General features: G+C 53.8%; 1 protein-coding gene across 2 annotated transcripts in view; it reads right to left on the bottom strand.

The window, feature by feature from the left end:
• Positions 1-20,472, bottom strand: part of IGSF21 (immunoglobin superfamily member 21) — a 267,027-nt gene that overhangs the window by 19,205 nt on the left and 227,350 nt on the right. For both annotated transcript variants that reach the window (XM_048824717.2, XM_048824716.2), the window contains exons 5-6: positions 13,265-13,380; positions 4,508-4,979 (exon numbers count right to left, since the gene is read on the bottom strand). In XM_048824717.2, coding sequence (XP_048680674.1) covers positions 4,508-4,979; positions 13,265-13,380 — 588 coding nt within the window. The remainder of the gene's footprint in view (positions 1-4,507; positions 4,980-13,264; positions 13,381-20,472) is intronic.

The raw sequence follows: 20,472 nt of genomic DNA, 5'->3' as shown, positions 1-20,472 counted from the left end.
GACCGACCCCTGGGGCACTCCGCTTGATACTGGCTGCCAACTAGACATCAAGCCATTGATCACTACCCATTGAGCCCGACATTCTAGCCAGCTTTCTATCCACCTTGTAGTCCATTCATCCAACCCATACTTTTTTAACTTGCTGGGAAGAATTCTGTGGGAGACCATATCAAAAACTTTGCTAAAGTCAAGCTATATCATGTCCACCGCTTTCCTCATACCCACAGAGCCAGTTATCTCATCACAGAAGGCAGTCAGGTTGGTCAGGCATGACTTGCCCTGAGTGAATCCATGTTGACTGTTCCTGATCACCTTCCTCTTCTCCAAGTGCTTCAAAATGGTTTCCTTGAGGACCTGCTCCATGATTTTTCCAGGGACTGAGGTGAGGCTGACTGGTCTGTAGTTCCCCAGGTTCTCCTTCTTCCCTTTTTTAAACAAGGGCACTATATTTGCCTTATTCCAATCATCCGGGACCTTCCTTGATCGCCACGAGTTTTCAAAGATAATGGCCAATGGCTCTGCAATCACATCAGCCAACTCCCTCAGCACCCTTGGGTGTATTAGATCTGGCCCCATGGACTTGTGCATGTCCAGCTTTTCTAAATAGTCCTTAACCTGTCCTTTCACCACTGAGGACTGCTCACCTCCCCCCATACTTCTCTCAGCATCCCTGAGTCACCTGAACATGGCTTCTGCTCTGGCCTGCAAACCACATGGCTGGTTATCTCCCAGAATTCTTACACGTGCACCAATCCAGTCAGGCCTTGTCCTCAGCATCAGGGATATTTACCCCTTTTACAGATCCAGGGTCTGCCATGGATTTGGGAGTCTCATTACCCAAAGGGGGGATGCAACACTGCAATCTGAAGGGACATGAGACGTGCGGTGAGGGTTGCGTAGTGAAAAATACTCTCAGCACACAGGGAAACCAATGGGCAGGTTAAGTCCTGCCTCCCCTTTAAGCTACTTCATTTAACAATCACACAGTGACCTTTTCATTGTGCAGTGTGTCTGCTGAATGGGATTTTCTATATTTTTTTGCGCCAGCAAGAGGAAAGAGATAATTAATCTTGGGTGCTGGAACCTGAAATATTAATGAGGGTGGCTTTAATCCTCTCTGGGCTGAAAAATAATGGACTGAGAGGAGCAGCTTTTGCTGTCTGATATGCTTGGAGAAAACAGCAAGGATGCAAGATGCTTCCCCTCTTCTTCCTTTTGAAGTGCTGGGGCTGTTTTGGAGAGGCTCTCATTGAAGAGTGAATTGCTTTACAAGCGGGGGAAGGAGCCACTTTCATAAAGTCAGCACGATTTGGAGCCTTGTTAGTTCCAGCGTTAGTTGCTAAAGACAACTGAGAGCAGAAGATTCCCCGCCTCTCTCCCATAATTTCCTTGTTATACTGAGTTTTCTGCTATGGAGACAGGAATGTGTCAGGAAAGAGGGGTACAGTCAGCCAGGGGTGGGAAGGGGGAAATGGACAGCTTAGCTGATTGGTCATGCGCTAGGAAACCCTTTGATTCTGCAGCGGCTGATTTGAATCCAGCCCAGATAGTGCTGAAGATAGTTACCCTCTGATGACTGTGATGGGTGCAATGAGTTTCGGGGAGAGGAGCTCTCTTTCTGGTTCCTGAGGGCCACATCACAAAAAAACAAACTTTCCTCTCTAGCTGGCCGGCGCGAATGGATCTGCCTGTTGGCTCCCTCAGCAGACATGGACTCAGGACGGCCTTCTCCCCCAGCGTGGGGCGCACTTGCAGGGTTAGGAGAGGGTGGCTGGGCTGTTGCTGGCCATGCTGTGCCCGCTCTAGGGACAGAGCAGGACTCCAGGGCCGACACAGCCACCAGGCAGGAGGGTGAAGTCCGTGCCGGAGTGGGTGCCTTGAGCGGAAAGGCTAGAAGACCCACTGGAGGATGTGGCTACACTGATGAGTCTGGGCAGTACTTTCAGTGCAAATCCCCCTCTTCCTTTGCATGTATGGCTGGGACCCCTTCATGGCATCCCAGGGCTTGCTTGTTTAACCCTGGAGTGCAGCTCTTTAAATGCACGCTGGGCGCGAGGGGAAGATTTGCTTTGGCTCCTATTGGATAAGGGCTGTTTTGGTATCCAGAGCAGAGGAATGTCTATGAACTGAAATAAAACAAGTAACTTAAATGATGCTGAGTCCATTAAAGGTCAATGGATTCTTGCCCATGAAGCAAAGAGCCTTGAACCGCCCCCAGACAGAGGTGCTCTGGCAAAGACTGGGGGAAAGGGACAAGCTTTGAAGGTCAGCAAACTGGCTCCATCCATCACAGCAAGGGCAGATCTAGATGAGAGGATCCCTTGCCAAAAATGTCCCCTGCCATGAGGTGCTTGGCCCACAGAAGCCAAGATCTGGGCGTGGCACGCTCAGTGCGTCTCTGTAGTGGGGATAGAACATGAGGAGTGAGGCAGAGGAGAGTCCAAACCTCCCAGGGCCACCCCACAAAGGCACCGTAAGCTTTGGTCCGGCTGGAAAGCAGGTGGTGCTGTGGGCCCAGACGGAGAAGCACTGGCAGGGCAGAGCTGGTTGCTGACTAAGCCTTGCCTCTGGCCACAAGGTATTTCCCTTCCTCCACTCTTTGCTCAGCATTTCTCTGGGGACAAGGAAAGGGTGCCCCAGCCCCCCTTATCTTTTGTCTAAAGGAGCCAGCTGGGAGGTTCGGGGCTGTGGGTGTAACAGTGAGCTCTGCTCCTTCCGACTGGGTGCCACAGTGGGTGCCCGCTGCAAAAGGCTCTCGGGGCCGTGCCAACCCTCCCCCGGGAGAGACCCTCAGACCGATGGGTCAACGAGGGCCTGGAAAGATGCTGGCTTCAGGTGCAGTGCTGGCAACGGAGGACACTGAGGCCAAGCCAGCCCTTGCGGATGTGGTGGCTGCCCCATTTCTGGTGGCTGCCATGGGACTGGGCACAGGAGCCAGTGCCATTCAGCACAAGGGCCGCGTCGCCGGGGGAGAGGGCTGGAATCTGCCCCAGCGCAGAGAGCCAGGTAAGAGGTGTTCCGAGGGCCCCGCCTTGGCCCCTCGGCCCAGTGCGTGAGGGCGCCCAATGGGCCTGGCAGAACAATCTCCGAGGAAGTGGTGTGTGGCCAAGGCACTGAGGGAGAGAGGTGAATGTGGTGCAGGGCAGGAGGGGAACTGAGCGGTTGCAGGTCTCAAACATTTCCCTGGGTTAGCAGAGGGTTAAGGAAGGGGCTGAACGAACAGGCAGCCAGAAATAAGGGAGAGTAAAGGAGACTGACTCCTGGAGCAGCCAACACAGCGTATATCCACTCATCACGCAGCCGTGGTTAAATGCAACCCCCTCTGGGGAGCGTAACAGCGCAGCTACACCACACAATGCTGTAGGAGAAACGAGGGACACCTGCAGAACAGCCAGGGTAATGCCCGCTGTGGCAAAAAGCGCCAGGGCATCTTTCACGCTTGCAAGTGGTCAGAAGCTTGGTTTTACGTCTCCTGCAGGACACGGCCCCTCTAGCAGGACAGCCTCTCCCAGCATCCCCCCTGCTCACCCATTAGCCCAGTTCTGGCTCAGAGAGAGGAGCATCTTCTGATGTATATCTCGCATTACTGCCCCGTACACCCCAGGTATGTGCCTTGCGGGGGGTCACCCCTCCAAGAGCTGACAAGGCTTAGCTCCTGAGAGCGAACAGAATCACAGCTCAAGGTGCAGTTCATCATCGTAAGTAGCGCTTATCTAGCACTTTCCATCCAGGGATCCCAAAGTTCTTTACAAAGGAGGTCAGGATCATTATCTCCATTTGACAGATGGGGAAACTGAGGCAAGTAAGTGTCTTGCTCAAGGTCACCTGGGAATAGAACCAGTTTCTCAAATCGTAGTCCAATGGTTTCTCCACTAGGCCATGCTCCATTGCAGCGGGCACAGGGGAGGGAGGGAAGCAGCTTCCCTCAGCTGATCACAGAACCCAAGAACCCGCATAGAACCTTGCCTGATAGAACCTAAGAACCCTAAGCTTGAGCGCCCGGGCTCCAGCTAGAGCCCCGACGGCCACACTGCTCTTTTTAGCACCCATGCTCGAGCCCCACTTGCATGAATCTGTCTCCCTGGGCTGGGAGGCGTGCCACCAGCTGCTGTTTAGACACACCCCAAGGGTCCTGACTGCTACCCCCTCCCATAACCAGCAGACACAGAGACCCAAAGAAGCCCCTCAACCCACGGTCGGCAGGCCTCCTTCCATGCCCAGGCAGGAGCAGAAAGACTGGGAAAGCAAAGCAAAGGGTAGGAAAGAGTGTGGGAGGGGAGAGAGATGAGCAAGAGGGAGAAAACACAGGGTGTGGTAGGAAAGAAAGGGTGGGGGGAGCTGGAGGAGGTGGGATGGGAGAAGGAGAGAGAGGGGATGAAAGAGAGAAGGAGCGTAGGGCCGGAGGGGTCTTTATCACCCTAAACCAGACAGACAAAAGCCGAGAGCACTGCGAATCAGACATGACGCCGTGTCCCTTTAAACCACCCCGCCCCCATGCGCGCCTTACCTAGCGTGACCTCGGCCTGCATGGGCATCGAGAGCGCGGGGTGCTTGACCTCACAGCTGAAGAGCGCCTCATTGTCTATCTGCGGGTTAAGCGTCCACATGAGCATGGCCCGCACCTCCACGGTGCCGTCGCTGAGGGGGATGTGCGTGTGGTGGAAGTAGTAGACGGGCTCCATGTTGTGGACCCACCTCGGGAACTCCCGGCTCACCACAGTCTCTGGGATGATCTCGGTGGCCGGGCTGAACAGAAGTCCCGGGTCAGGGGTGAGGCTCTTGAGGGGGTCCTCCGTGTAGGGCCGCCCGCCCCGGTCCTCCACGTCCAGCAGGGATAGGGACTTCTGCATCTTGGTGTCATCCAGGTCGCGGTTCAGCAGGTTCCGAGCAGCTCGGCTGTCCTGTAACCCGGCGGCGCTGGATGGAGGCTCCAGGAGGGGCACCACCTCTATGAGCTCCCCGTCTCTCTTAAAATACACCTGGGGAGGGAAAGAGGGAGGGCCTGGGTTACTGCTGGCCACTCACCCCGGGTCCCAAAGGACGCCCCCCCCTCACCTGCTGGCAAGCACACAGGATTCACAGGAAGAAAAGGAGTACTTGTGGCACCTTAGAGACTAACCAAGTTATTTGAGCATGAGCTTTCGTGAGCTACAGCTCACTTCATCGGATGCATACCTTATATACACACAGAGATCATGAAACAATACCTCCTCCCACCCCACTGTCCTGCTGGTAATAGCTTATCTAAAGTGATCATCAAGTTGGGCCATTTCCAGCACAAATCCAGGTTTTCTCACCCTCCACCCCCCCACACACAAACTCACTCTCCTGCTGGTAATAGCCCATCCAAAGTGACAACTCTCTACACAATGTGCATGATAATCAAGTTGGGCCATTTCCTGCACAAATCCAGGTTCTCTCACCCCCTCACCCCCCTCCAAAAAACACACACACAAACTCACTCTCCTGCTGGTAATAGCTCATCCAAAGTGACCACTCTCCCTACAATGTGCATGATAATCAAGGTGGCCCATTTCCAGCACAAATCCAGGTTTTCTCACCCCCCCACCCCCATACACACACAAACTCACTCTCCTGCTGGTAATAGCTCATCCAAAGTGACCACTCTCCCTACAATGTGCATGGTAATCAAGGTGGGCCATGTCCAGCACAAATCCAGGCAGAGTGAGTTTGTGTGTGTGTGTGTGTCCCCGGGAAAAGGGGAGGAGGTGAGAAAGCCTGGATTTGTGCTGGACATGGCCTAGCCTCCTCACTGATCCTGGGACACAGACTGTGTGGGCAAGGCAGAGGGGAGGATGTGCCACTAGACAACAGCCGATGATCTCTCTGTGTCGGTGCAGAGATGAGCCGGAGTGTCCGAGTGAGGTGAGTGTGTGCGAGACACGGGTGTGTGTCTGTCTGTGTCACAGCCTAAGAATGAGCGTGTGTGAGAGCAAGAGGACGCAGGACTGCTCATGAGCAGCCGAGTGTGAGGGGAAAGTCCAGAGGGGATGAGAGAGAGTTGGAGAGGGTGTGAAGTGTCTGCACAAGAAGGTGAGTGGGGGTGAATGTGTAGGGGGTGTGCATGTTTATCTGAGAAGGTGAGTGCATGCATGAAAAGGTGAGTGTGTGTATGTAGTGTGTATCCGAAAAGGTGAGTGTGTGCAGGGGGTGAGTGTGTGTCTGAGGTGAGTGTGTGAGGAAATGGTGTGTGAGCAGGGTGCGTGTGTATGTCAGAGTGCTCACGAGGGCAGCAGCCGTGGGTGCGCGTGTTGAGATCTCAGGGTGAGTGTCCCTCGCAGACACAACAATGCCTGCGTAGAGATTTTGAAAGCCACTCTACAGCAGAACTGTATTCCATTTCAAAGCACTCCTTCAAAGTCTCTGAAGTCTCGGTGTAATATAAAGGCTGCAGGACTCTTCAGAGATAAGTGTTTGAAAAATGACACAATATTTTTATTTAAATGCCTTGAACATCAGAATGCAGAGGCTGGAATAACTCCTGATCCTTTGACAGAGCAGAGAACCCCCCAGTCTCCTCTGTGTGTTTATTTAAAGGAAAATCATTCACAAACTAAGTTCAGAGCCTGCCTTCAAGGAAGCTTAGACAATAAAACCTGCTGAAGACATCACCTGATGCAGTGGACTAAGGCCTTTGCTGTGAGCCTGTATGTTCATGTGAGTGCCGAGCAAACGAGAGCATCTAACAGCGTTTCCCTGGGGAAACGGAGGAGGGGGGGGCAGAGGCTGGAAAGAGGTGAAGGTGGTGGTGCCAGTCATAATCTGGCCGGAGCTGGCAATGAGCATGTAGCACATGTGAGATGAGTTTGGTGGATCTCAGCTTCATTCCTGTGGGCAGGTTTAAACATCAGTAAAACCTCAATCATGAAGCACCTTTAGCTGTTGGGGCACACACCCAGGGACTATTCACCTTTACAGGTGGGCCCAGGTTTGGGAGAAACATCCCCTGCTGCTGTCTAGGCTGGACCTGCTCTGGGCCACCCAGAGGACTCCTGTCTTCAGAGCTGTCAGTCTGGCACCTTCCCCCAGAGCGAGACTCAGCTGAAAACAATCCATACTTTGCATGGAGGGAACTCCTAGTGCCTCCTAGGACCCTCCTCCACCTCCTCACAGCTACCCCCACCATCCTCACTGGTGCCCACCACCACCCCACCTGTGCCTGCTACCCCCAGGCATAGCCTCTGCCACCCCCACTCCCTCCACCACTACTCCCCATTCCACCTATACCCACCGCTGCCCCCGCTCCATCCATACCTACCTCTGCACCTGTGCCCATCACCGCTGCTTGTACCCCCTGCCACTGCTACCCCCCACTCCACCTGTCCCCACCACCTATACCTAGCATCGTCCCTGCTCCATCCATACCTACCGTCCCCACCACCTGCATTCACACCCTCTCCCTGACCCATCCCCATCCCCACCACCCCACCTATATCCCCACCCCCACCGCCGTACCTCCCACCCTTCCTGTGAACTGACAACACGGTGCTGCCTTTCTCCTCCCTCCCCAAGGCAATGGCATTTCTCCCCAGAGCCTGTGGCTGCACTATATCCCACCTGAACCGCTCCTCCCCGCAACATGCCCCCCCTTTACACGCCCACCAGGGTGTCTCCAAGGGCAGCAGGGCTAGCAGAGACAGGGCCTGGCCATCTTTACCACCATCCCACAGCAGGTGTAGATGACTCAGTGCCCTGACACTTGTGCTCCCAGTCACACCTGGCTGGTGTAGACCAGGAGGCAGGGGGAGGTATGTATCACAGCCTTCAACAGCCCCAGTAGGAGGCACCAGCTCCGCCTGGTCTCCACCATGGAAGCCTTTCGAGCCTGGCGGGCAATGACATTGGTTTGGTCGCAGCTGGTGGATGATCAGGAGTGGATTTCACCAGTGACGCGGGCAGGAATCCACCTGCCAGCTCTGCCGATGAACCTCACACCTGACTCACCGCCCCGCTGTTATTCCAGTCCCAGGCATCCTCTTTCAGACTGCGCTGCGGGATGAGTCTGTAAAATCAGGAACTAGCGTTTCCCTCGTGGTTTCAAACTAGATCTGGCCCCTGGCCTTCAGGGCACCACGGCTGGGCTGGACGGCTAGCCCAAGCCAAGGCCACTCTTCTTTCTGACATCCCTGCCAGCCGGACGGGGTCCCAGTCCCAACCGGACTGACTGGGGGGCAGATTTCTTTGTTGACTGGAAGAAAATGGAACCTGATTCCGATGGTGGGGCTGGCTGCTGCCTGGCATGCAAAGGGTAAAACCCATTCATCTCAATCTCCTCCACACAAGGCCAGTTTGATTCAGGGTCTCACCAACCCAGGACGCTCAAGAGGCTGAAAAACGTCCTGGTTCCTGGCTGGCACATGGCTTGCATTTTTACTTGGTGAGGCACAAACCTGTGCCCAGCCAGGTAACATACAGGCCGTTTACCCTGTCTGACCCCAGTAGATTCCTCTGCAGCGCGGCAGCCACAATTCTCTGGCACATGCATCACTACGGACAATAAGACACTTCGCTTCAGAGACTGCAGCCGTGTATCAGCACCAGGCCCAGCACGGAGTGGAGCTGGGACCAGAACCGAAGATGGTAGGTAACGAGGGCCCTGGGGGTGAGGGTGGCTGGGGATCCTACAGGGGAGATCAGCCCTTGGAAGGAGGCCGGAGTGGGGGGTTACTATTTGCACCGGGGAGAAGGATCCGAGGAGGGGTGAGGAAGCGCGTCTACTCCAGGGCGTGCTCCAAGCAAAGCATCAGGCCCATTCGCCCGCCATCCCGCATGTCTCAGCTTGGACTGTAGCGATGCAGACACATGGCTGTTTAAAAATAGCCAGAGCTTCGCGAACCAGCTGAGCGGCGGGGGACAGCAGAGCAGCTCACAGCAGGAGTTTGCCTGGGAGTTAGCCTGGAGTGAGCCCAGTGAGGCTTACGTCTTGCAAACTGCTCTGAGGAAGCTCACAGTAGGAAGGTGATATGGAAGGGGGGGGGGTTCAGCTGTTGTGACCTGCACTGGATGTGCCATGTTTGTCTTTCTTCCACAGGACAGAAGCGACTTTGTCTGTACAAAGTGCAAGCTGGTCTCCATATTGGAAGAGAAGATTGAAGGTCTGGAGCAACAGATAACGACCCTGCGTTGCATACGAGAAACTGAGGATTTTCTGGACAAAACTCAGGATAGGCTTCTAGGGGCACAAAGCTCTAAAGATATAGAGCAGGTTGCACAGAGGAGCCAAGAGGCCAGCGAAGAAGCTTGGCAACATGTGACCTCCAGAAGAGGTAAGCGGAATGTCCGGGTTCCAGTAACACAGACACAGATAACTAACCGCTTTCATGTTCTCTCCACAGGTATCGTTGCGGAGAGTGGACCAGATGATATCTCTGGGGCGAGAAAGCAGAAGGAGACTCCGCTGGTTGGAAGGCATGAGATGCGATGTCCTGAGGTTGGGGGTTCCACGATCACCACTCCCAAGAGGAGAAGGCGGGTGGTGGTGGTCGGGGACTCTCTCCTCCGGGGGACTGAGTCATCTATCTGCCGCCCTGACCGGGAAAACCGAGAAGTCTGTTGCTTGCCAGGGGCTAAGATTCGCGATGTGACGGAGAGACTGCCGAGACTCTTCAAGCCCTCGGATCGCTACCCCTTCCTGCTTCTCCACGTGGGCACCAATGATACTGCCAAGAATGACCTTGAGCGGATCACTGCGGACTACGTGGCTCTGGGAAGAAGGATAAAGGAGTTTGAGGCGCAAGTGGTGTTCTCGTCCATCCTCCCCGTGGAAGGAAAAGGCCTGGGTAGGGACCGTCGAATCGTGGAAGTCAACGAATGGCTACGCAGGTGGTGTCGGAGAGAAGGCTTTGGATTCTTTGACCATGGGATGGTATTCCATGAAGGAGGAGTGCTGGGCAGAGACGGGCTCCGTCTTACGAAGAGAGGGAAGAGCATCTTTGCCAGCAGGCTGGCTAACCTAGTGAGGAGGGCTTTAAACTAGGTTCACCGGGGGAAGGAGACCAAAGCCCTGAGGTAAGTGGGAAAGCGGGATACCGGGAGGAAGCACAGGCAGGAATGTCTGTGAGGGGAGGGCTCCTGCCTCATACTGGGAATGAGGGGCGATCAACAGGTTATCTCAAGTGCTTATATACAAATGCACAAAGCCTTGGAAACAAGCAGGGAGAACTGGAGGTCCTGGTGATGTCAAGGAACTATGACGTGATCGGAATAACAGAGACTTGGTGGGATAACTCACATGACTGGAGTACTGTCATGGATGGTTATAAACTGTTCAGGAAGGACAGGCAGGGCAGAAAAGGTGGGGGAGTAGCACTGTATGTAAGGGAGCAGTATGACTGCTCAGAGCTCTGGTACGAAACTGCAGAAAAACCTGAGTGTCTCTGGATTAAGTTTAGAAGTGTGAGCAACAAGAGTGATGTAGTGGTGGGAGTCTGCTATAGACCACCGGACCAGGGGGATGAGGTAGATGAGGCTTTCTTCCGGCAGCTCACGGAAGCTACTAGATCGCATGCCCTGATTCTCATGGGTGACTTTAATTTTCCTGATATCTGCTGGGAGAGCAATACAGCGGTGCATAGACAATCCAGGAAGTTTTTGGAAAGCGTAGGGGACAATTTCCTGGCGCAAGTGCTAGAGGAGCCAACTAGGGGGGGCGCTTTTCTTGACCTGCTGCTCACAAACCGGGTAGAATTAGTGGGGGAAGCAAAAGTGGATGGGAATCTGGGAGGCAGTGACCATGAGTTGGTTGAGTTCAGGATCCTGACACAGGGAAGAAAGGTAAGCAGCAGGATACGGACCCTGGACTTCAGGAAAGCAGACTTCGACTCCCTCAGGGAACGGATGGCAAGGATCCCCTGGGGGACTAACTTGAAGGGGAAAGGAGTCCAGGAGAGCTGGCTGTATTTCAAGGAATCCCTGTTGAGGTTACAGGGACAAACCATCCCAATGAGTCGAAAGAATAGTAAATATGGCAGGCGACCAGCTTGGCTTAATGGTGAAATCCTAGCGGATCTTAAACATAAAAAAGAAGCTTACAAGAAGTGGAATCTTGGACATATGACCAGGGAAGAGTATAAAAATATTGCTCGGGCATGTAGGAATGATATCAGGAGGGCCAAATCGCACTTGGAGCTGCAGCTAGCGAGAGATGTTAAGAGTAACAAGAAGGGTTTCTTCAGGTATGTTGGCAACAAGAAGATAGCCAAGGAAAGTGTGGGCCCCTTATTGAATGAGGGAGGCAACCTAGTGACAGAGGATGTGGAAAAAGCTAATGTACTCAATGCTTTTTTTGCCTCTGTTTTCACTAACAAGGTCAGCTCCCAGACTGCTGCGCTGGGCATCACAAAATGGGGAAGAGATGGCCAGCCCTCTGTGGAGATAGAGGTGGTTAGGGACTATTTAGAAAAGCTGGACATGCACAAGTCCATGGGGCCGGATGAGTTGCATCCGAGAGTGCTGAAGGAATTGGCGGCTGTGATTGCAGAGCCATTGGCCATTATCTTTGAAAACTCGTGGTGAACGGGGGCAGTCCCGGATGACTGGAAAAAGGCTAATGTAGTGCCAATCTTTAAAAAAGGGAAGGAGGAGGATCCTGGGAACTACAGGCCAGTCAGCCTCACCTCAGTCCCTGGAAAAATCATGGAGCAGGTCCTCAAAGAATCAATCCTGAAGCACTTGCATGAGAGGAAAGTGATCAGGAACAGCCAGCATGGATTCACCAAGGGAAGGTCATGCCTGACTAATCTAATCGCCTTCTATGATGAGATTACTGGTTCTGTGGATGAAGGGAATGCAGTGGATGTATTGTTTCTTGACTTTAGCAAAGCTTTTGACACGGTCTCCCACAGTATTCTTGTCAGCAAGTTAAGGAAGTATGGGCTGGATGAATGCACTATAAGGTGGGTAGAAAGCTGGCTAGATTGTCGGGCTCAACGGGTAGTGATCAATGGCTCCATGTCTAGTTGGCAGCCGGTATCAAGTGGAGTGCCCCAAGGGTCGGTCCTGGGGCCGGTTTTGTTCAATATCTTCATAAATGATCTGGAGGATGGTGTGGATTGCACTCTCAGCAAATTTGCGGATGATACTAAACTGGGAGGAGTGGTAGATACGCTGGAGGGGAGGGATAGGATACAGAAGGACCTAGACAAATTGGAGGATTGCGCCAAAAGAAATCTGATGAGGTTCAATAAGGATAAGTGCAGGGTCCTGCACTTAGGACGGAAGAACCCAAGGCACAGCTACAGACTAGGGACCGAATGGCTAGGCAGCAGTTCTGCGGAAAAGGACCTAGGGGTGACAGTGGACGAGAAGCTGGATATGAGTCAGCAGTGTGCCCTTGTTGCCAAGAAGGCCAATGGCATTTTGGGATGTATAAGTAGGGGCATAGCGAGCAGATCGAGGGACGTGATCGTTCCCCTCTATTCGACATTGGTGAGGCCTCATCTGGAGTACTGTGTCCAGTTTTGGGCCCCACACTACAAGAAGGATGTGGATAAATTGGAGAGAGTCCAGCGAAGGGCAACAAAAATGATTAGGGGTCTAGAACACATGACTTATGAGGAGAGGCTGAGGGAGCTGGGATTGTTTAGCCTGCAGAAGAGAAGAATGAGGGGGGATTTGATAGCTGCTTTCAACTACCTGAAAGGGGGTTCCAAAGAGGATGGCTCTAGACTGTTCTCAATGGTAGCAGATGACAGAACGAGGAGTAATGGTCTCAAGTTGCAGTGGGGGAGGTTTAGATTGGATATTAGGAAAAACTTTTTCACTAAGAGGGTGGTGAAACACTGGAATGCGTTACCTAGGGAGGTGGTAGAATCTCCTTCCTTAGAGGTTTTTAAGGTCAGGCTTGACAAAGCCCTGGCTGGGATGATTTAACTGGGAATTGGTCCTGCTTCAAGCAGGGGGTTGGACTAGATGACCTTCAGGGGTCCCTTCCAACCCTGATATTCTATGATTCTATGGCGCATGGGAACGTCCCTCTGGCCTGTAGATAACTCCGCTGCACCTGATTTCATATCGTGCCTGCTGCAGGCTCTGCAGATGCCACCCTGCTGTCCGGGCAGGGCAGGTGGGCGCTGCTGCCCCTGTGCGCCCTGTACCAACCCCGCAGTGCATGCACGAGTGCCTGCATTGCGTGAGCATGGCTTGCAGGGCTGGAGAGATGGACGGCTCGGCAGGCAGGCAGCGCCAGGTATGCGGGGCAGGAACCAAAGTGCCACGGGGTCTCCCGTGCGCTTGCTGTACTCACCGTCGGGGCAGGCTTCGCTCCAGAGACTATGCAGACCAAAGTGAAGTTCTGCGCTTGGTAGCGGCTGAAGGGGGCGGGCGTGTCCGCAGCAATGACTGAGATGGAGATGGGAGGCGCTGTTGGGGAGAAAGGCCAGGGTTATTACCAGTGCCCTGCTATGGTGCCCTGAGCCGCGCCGAACAGAGATCGGACAAGGAGCCTGTCCCACGGGGCTCGCCAGCTGGGACTGGGACAGGGCAGTGGGGAAGTGGGTTGGGACAGGGCTAGCCCCAGAGGAACATGTGGAGACTCAATGTGCCCCCCTCCCCAAATACACAAGCACCCCATATACGCACCCCACACATACCACACTAGTGCACATGTAAGCCACACACCTTCTGGGTGTGGTGTCTGTCCCATCTATTGGCACCCAAACCACTTAGAGAGAGAGGTTAATGAGTCTGCCCTACAGCCTTAGCGAACAGCCAATTGGCTTTTAGCTCATGCGGTAGAGGGTCGTGCACTAAGCTCCAGAGGTCCCCAGTTCGATCCCAGCGACCGGGGTCTGTCGGCATTACACACTCTGACACACACTTCCAAACACCGTGCAAACACAGGCCAGACCCACTTCCCCCCCGTGACCCGTAATCACACTTGTGTACGTGCTGTGTACACATGCATGCACAAGGTCATGCTCCACCTAATGCACCCCACACAAGTCTGTGTACACACACCTGTGTATACACAACACAGGCGCACATATACAGTACCGCATGCAAACACGGGAACCCCCCCATGCACCAATATATTACTAATATACATGCATATACCACGCCAGATCATAGAATCATAGAATATCAAGGTTGGAAGGGACCTCAGGAGGTCATCTAGTCCAACCCCCTGCTCAAAGCAGGGCCAATCCCCAATTTTTGCCCCAGATCCCTAAATGGCCCCCTCAAGGATTGAACTCACAACCCTGGGTTTAGCAGGCCAATGCTCAAACCACTGAGCTATCCCTCCCCCCGATCACCCATGCCCTACCCCTCACACCCACACACATGTACAGAACGCACTGCAGAACCTCCCCAGACACACATGCCTTCTACGACACCAGCCACGGTACATCCATACCCCCCCATAACCAGGTGCCCACACACACTCCCCCACGCCTCCCCCTTGCCCTCTTGTTCTGCACCCCCACCCCTGAGGTGTGTTGCAGAGCAGGTGTTAGCAGCGCGTGCAGTTGACCAAGTTCATGGGAGAATCGTAGTTTCCAGTTGGCCAGACCGTGACACCTCCCAGCCCCGAATGAGAGCGGCGCATGCGTTCTCCTCCCCCGCCATTACCATGGCACGCCGATGTGTGAGTCGCGGCATCACGGCAAATGTCCCTTCGGATATCTCCCCTGGCTCCTTGGCAGACGGCTCCGAACAGCCTCGCCTCTCAGCGAGACCCAGCCTCAGACGGAGCCGGAGGCCTGGGCTGTCCCAGCACAGAGACTGTGACGCGGCTCCCACCGCTGAGCTTCCAGCTCCCAGGAGCTGGCCTTCCTCCTGGCATTGACCAACCTGGCCGTCCACATGGAGGAAGGTGGACAGGCAGCCTCTCTGTCACCATGGGGCCTTTTCTGAGCACGCATCCCAGCAGAGATCCTCTGCGCAGTGCCCACGGACTCCCCTCGGAGCAGAGGGCACTGTCTGCGGTTCTCTGCCCCATGGATCCCTCATTTTTCAACCTCTGACCTCACTCCTGTCCCTGCTTTCTTTGCTCCAAGCCATTAGCTGATCCTGGGGTCTTTGCGGCTCCTCCTTCTGCTGAGGTGTCCCGTCCCACAAGGATCAAACGGGCTAGTGTCAAGTTGGGATGGGAGCGACGCCCTCGTTAACTCGGCATTCGTTATTAATTGCTATCTCCTACCTACTTTTTGGTAGCGTCTTGGTGGCCAACCGAGATCAGGGCCCCCCCGGTGCTAGGCACTGTGCAGGCAGAGTATGGAACAGTCCCTGTCTTGGCAAAAGGTGGGAGAAAGTGCTATTGTCCCCATTGTACAGATGGAGAACTGAGGCCCGGAGAGATTCAGTGACTTGCCCACAGTGAGTCCGTGGCACAGCTGGGACTAGAAGACAGAGTGCCTGAGAACTCACACTCCACACTTGAACACTCCAGTGCCTTAACTGCATGACCACCCCCCTGCTCCGAAAAGCTGATTTAGCTTAAAAGCAAATAATAAGAAGTGTGACAACAATACTAACAAACTCTCGGGCAATCTGACACTGACTCTCACCATAACTGGTGTTTTTTCCGAAAACCCCAGCTCCTGGAGTCAGGTGATCATGTGAGAATCTTGGCTTTCATCAAAAAAGTTTCTAGTTTCTGTGGTGGTGGGGAAAAGCTTCAAAACGCGACCCGAGCATAACCTAAAGGCCAAACCCCAGAAGGCAAATAAGACCCCGTGGGGCTGGCAATACTGAAAACTAATCACGAGTGATGCTTAGCAGGTCTGCCGCACCTTTCAGCCAAAGTTCAGCACCTAGCCCGTCACAGACATTGACTGTGTGAGTGTCACTGCCAGGTAGGTAGGTAGATAGGTATTGTTTAACTGCCTGTTACAGGTGGGCACATGGAGACACAGGGCACGGCCATGACTGGCTCTGGGTTTGCCAACAAATCACCAGCCAAATGGTGGTTTGCATTATTGTTTGCTGAAGGGCTAGGACCTGATTCTGCTCTGAGCCCAACTCTCCATCAGTCTATCTCCAGAGCATGGGCTCTTCAGGGCGGAGACAATGGGCCACAGTCTCTGCGAGTGTAAATGGACATTGCACCCCTGGAGATACCCCGATTTACACCAGCTGAAGACCTGGGCCTTTCTCTGCACATGTACAGGGTCCAGCATACGTTGGATGTGATGTATACCTAAAAATGTGTTGGCCCGTTTAAATCGGGGGCATTACAGGGCTGCAAAACCTATAAATCAGAGAAGGGCCCGATTGAAAACCACAGAGCCGAACTCCCCGAAACGCTGCATCCGGTTGGATGGTGAACTTTGCAGCATGGGCCTGCCTCCGGAAGGACTGAACCAGATCCCAATGTGACTGGACTTGGAAAAAGTTTGGCCTCAGATCCAATTCCGGATCCAAACCCCACAGCTTGGGCAGGTGTGTAATGACGACATGTTATCGGAGCCCCAGAGTGTTTTCGTGGCTTCTAGCCACACAGAAACGGCATGAGTGAGGTGCTGCCCGGATCCCACGCCCATCCCCTTCGTCCGCTACTCACACACTCACTCTCCTGCACCCCCACCCCCCCCAAAACGTTCACGCCATCCAGTTAATCTAGGTCCCCAAGCACACTTGCCAGCAACACCCTCCCTTCCCACTGCGGCATCCTCCCAGTGCAGGGGGAGTGCGGTGGGGCCTGGTACCAAAGCAGAGGAGGGGAGGAGAAGTGGGGTACCGCTGCACTGAAAGGCAGGGGGCTAGTCTCCGAGGCCTGGGGACAAAAGACCCCGCCGAGCGGCAAGCCGTAAATTTAAATCTTTTAGTCAGATCGGAGGCGTCGCCAGAGAGAATTCAAAAAGCCCAAACAAAACAAAAGGGGGAAAGGAAAGAGAAAGCGCCAGCCCTCTGGTTTATGTGAAAATTAACTATTGAACTGAGCAATAACAGCAGCCGAGCCGGGGCCCCAACTGACAGGAGAGATAAACACAAACTACCTCATCTGTAGTTGGCAGCAAGGGCTCCTTTTATGTGGCAGCTGCTCCGTAGCTTGTGCAAGCCCTCTGCTGCAGGCTTCTACCTTCCCGCACAAGCCGGCCCCTCCCGTCGGTTAATTACAGCGCAGAAAACGTTGTAAGAGGGCTCGTAAATTTCTCATCTCTCTCCACCCCCACCCATGGGTTACCCCTCCCAGGCCATTCGCTCGCTTGGGGAGAGAGACACATCTCAGGCCGCATCGTCAGCCCCACTGCGCCTCCATCCATTCCCCTCCTGCATCTCCAGTAGCTCCCGCCTTTTATGGGCCAGTAAATCAACACACTCTTCTCTTCCCCCGCCTGTGGGAACCTATTCACATGCTACTCCCATCCCCTCTGGGCAGCAGGAGGGGAAGCCTGATGACTGCTTAGAGCAAAATGGAAACAACACCCAGAGGCCCAGAGTCTCCTTCTCTCGTGAGCAACTGCCTCTTAAAATGCAAGCTCCAGGGCCCTAGTTTATAGGGTGCTGGTCTCAGGGAGACGAGTGGGAGACGCAGAAAGCGGACGGCAGTACTGATTGGTGGTAGCAGAACTAGCTAGCTCTCTCGTTAGTGGGGTGAGACCATCGGAGCTCTCTTGAATCATGCTCTGATTGGTGGTGCCCTCTGGTTTGTGTCATGAGACTGCCGGTGCCCGCTGCTGGGCGGCATGGGACCGCTGGTGCCCTCTGACCGGTATCACAGAATTGCTGGCACTGTGACTAGCAAGTCCGCCCGTAGCCAAGCCACCACAGACTGTGGTTTCACCAGACACCATGCTTTAACTGGAGTGTTTGTTCAGCAGTTGGATGGGAGACGCCCAAGGGAAATCCCAGCTGCTTTTGCAGGCAGTGCAGGTGATGACTCAGTAGGGGGCGCTCTTCTCCCTCTGTCTGGACCAATACCCCCGCTGGGCCGCATCCACAGACAGAAGTGGGGGCTCCGGTCCCTTCAAATCACAAGCCTGCAGCGATACTTCACCCTCACACACAGGGCAAAATCCTGACGTCCTTGGCTCAGACATCCATGAGCGTTCTGCCTGTGTAAAGCCTAACAGCTAACGCTTCGTTTGCCAGTCGCTGTATTGGGCGTAGGATCAGCCCCTGAAAAAAGTCTCTCGGCTTTTGCTCATCAGGCAGAACAGTCCCCATTAATAGTCGTCCCCACTTGTAGAGCATAGCAGGAGCCTTACAACTGGTGGGGTTGCCACGGGCCAGATCCCAGCTGGTGTAAATCAGCGTAGTGCCAGTGAAGCCCAAGAAGCTATGCCCATTTACACCAGCTGAGGACTTGGCCCTGTGGGCTTTACCCGCTATGAGAATCGCTAGCTGGATTTCCAGAGACGGAACAGTTCCATTTGACAAACACATGCCTGATTTTAAAGGTTTTTTCCCCCTCCTAATAAAATAAATCAGCAGCCACCAAACAAGCAGATTGTTCTGCTCGGCAGTCTCCCAAAAGGCATCTCCTGGGCTTTAGTTTGGAGCATTCTGGTTTGAAAGAGCGGCCAGCACGACTGCCATTGTCTTCTGAGTGCACAGAGTATTAATCGGTTTACCCTCGGCTGGGTGCGGACTTCCCAGTGATTCACTGTTCCTCGTCCACGTCAGGCAGTCACATTTTGGGAAGCCTCCTTTGGTTCTTACCAAAAAAGATTTTCTGCTCCACTTGTCTCCTGACGGAGGTATGGTGTCCCAGAGTAGCACCCATCCCCTGGCAGTAAGCTGGGAACATTATGGAATCGTTCTGTTTCGCCTGGGATGTTTTTCTGACTATGTCAGGAAAACAAATGGCCCAGTTATGATAATTTATAGCACAGTAGTGCCAAGAGGGCCAGACTGAGATCAGGGCCCCATTGTGCTCAGCGCTGTCCACATGTAGCGAGAGAGACAGCCCCTGTCCCAAAGAGCTTACAGCCTAAATGGGTAAGACAAGGGGCAGGAAGGGGATCAGAGAAGGGAAAAAAACTTGCCCGTCACCCAGGGGCCCAGCCAGAAGCGGAAGCCAGATCTCCTGAGTCCCAGCTGAGTGCCCTAGCCACTAGGCACTTCTACACTACACTACTAGACTGCCAATTTCTACAAGCTGTTCTGCACCATTAACTCTAGCTGGCTTGCAAGTCAGTGCTAGGGTTGGATGCAGAGAGAATCCTGCCTCTCTTGGGTTTACCACCATTCACCCAGACCACTTAGAAGGAGGGTGCCCTCTCATTACCTGATACCAACAAAGATCCATTAGCGTTGATGGGGGTCCAGCTGACCTGTTCTTGCCTGGGGCAAGAACCTGCTTCAGCTCCTCCTGTGGGACTTAAGCTTTCATTTTAATAAGTGCCCTATGCTGCCCTGCTGGTCGACGAGTTATCCCTGTGAACATCCCCAATGCAGTCACTCCAGCATACTGGGGAGGCAATGCGGTCTAGTGGCAGGGCACTGGCTAGGGAGTCAGGCCACCTGAGGACTGTGACCTTTGTGCATGTCACTTTCACCACCTGGTGCCCGTTTTCACACCTGCGTTTTGTCGTTTTAGAATGCAGGTTCTTTGGGGCAGGCGCTGTCTCAGATGATCAGGGGGAGGGAGAGCCTGTAGCATCAGAGGTGACTAAAATAACTTGGGTTGTCTAGCCAAGCAAAGCGAAGGCTGATCGCTCTCTATAAATACACCAGGGAGGGAACCCCAGCTAAAGGACAACACTGGCCCCAGAACAGATGGGGATAAACTGGCCAGGAGTAAACTGAGGCAGAAATTAGAAGCAGGTTTCTAACCATTAGAAGAGGAGGTTCTGGAGCAACCTCCCACTCGGAGCAGTAGAAGAAAACTAGTTTTAAGATGGAGCTTGATCAATTTATGAATGGGAATATATGACGAGGTTGCCTTGAAGAGCAGGGCCTGGACATGTTGACCCAGGAGGCCCCTTTCCCGTCCTACATTCCTATGTGTGTACACAGCACCTTGCACAGGGGGTGTCACAAGGCGATCCTGTAGTTAATAATAATTGTACCACTGGAATAAGGCCACAGTGACTCAGGGGGGATGGACTGGAACCCCGCCACTGTCTGGTACAAACAGGTTACAGAAGATAGGTGTATCCATTGATAAAATGCCCCTGAGTTGGTATCTTCCATTTTCAAGTTTGAGGCTGAGCTTCCTTGGGCACGTCCCTCCCCCTTGCCTCTGGCTTCAGAGCAGGGAAATGCCATTCATCTTCCCTCTCAGATTCTTTGACAGAGCACCATGTGTGGCTTGAATGGGGTCCGCCTTTCCTATGTGCCTTGCTCTCATCATCCGTCTTCCCGGGACGTCTGGCAGGTTGAAGGCCTCTGCCCCTGCAAAGAAGCAGATGAGAACCGGGAGAGGGGCCCAAGGCAGGCCATTCCCGAACGTGGTAGCAGGTGGAAGCTCCCTTTCATGTGTGGATCGTTTTATCGGTTGTGATGAGCGTGGGGCTTGGGGATTTCCCACAAATTGTTCTCAGAGGAGGTGCGGCAGCAAACGTG

The sequence above is a fragment of the Caretta caretta genome, chromosome 18 (genome assembly GCF_965140235.1).
Source record: "Caretta caretta isolate rCarCar2 chromosome 18, rCarCar1.hap1, whole genome shotgun sequence".
Classification (NCBI taxonomy): Eukaryota; Metazoa; Chordata; order Testudines; family Cheloniidae; genus Caretta; species Caretta caretta.
Note: the sequence above shows the minus strand (reverse complement) of the source record. Positions and strands in the feature narration are given on the sequence as shown.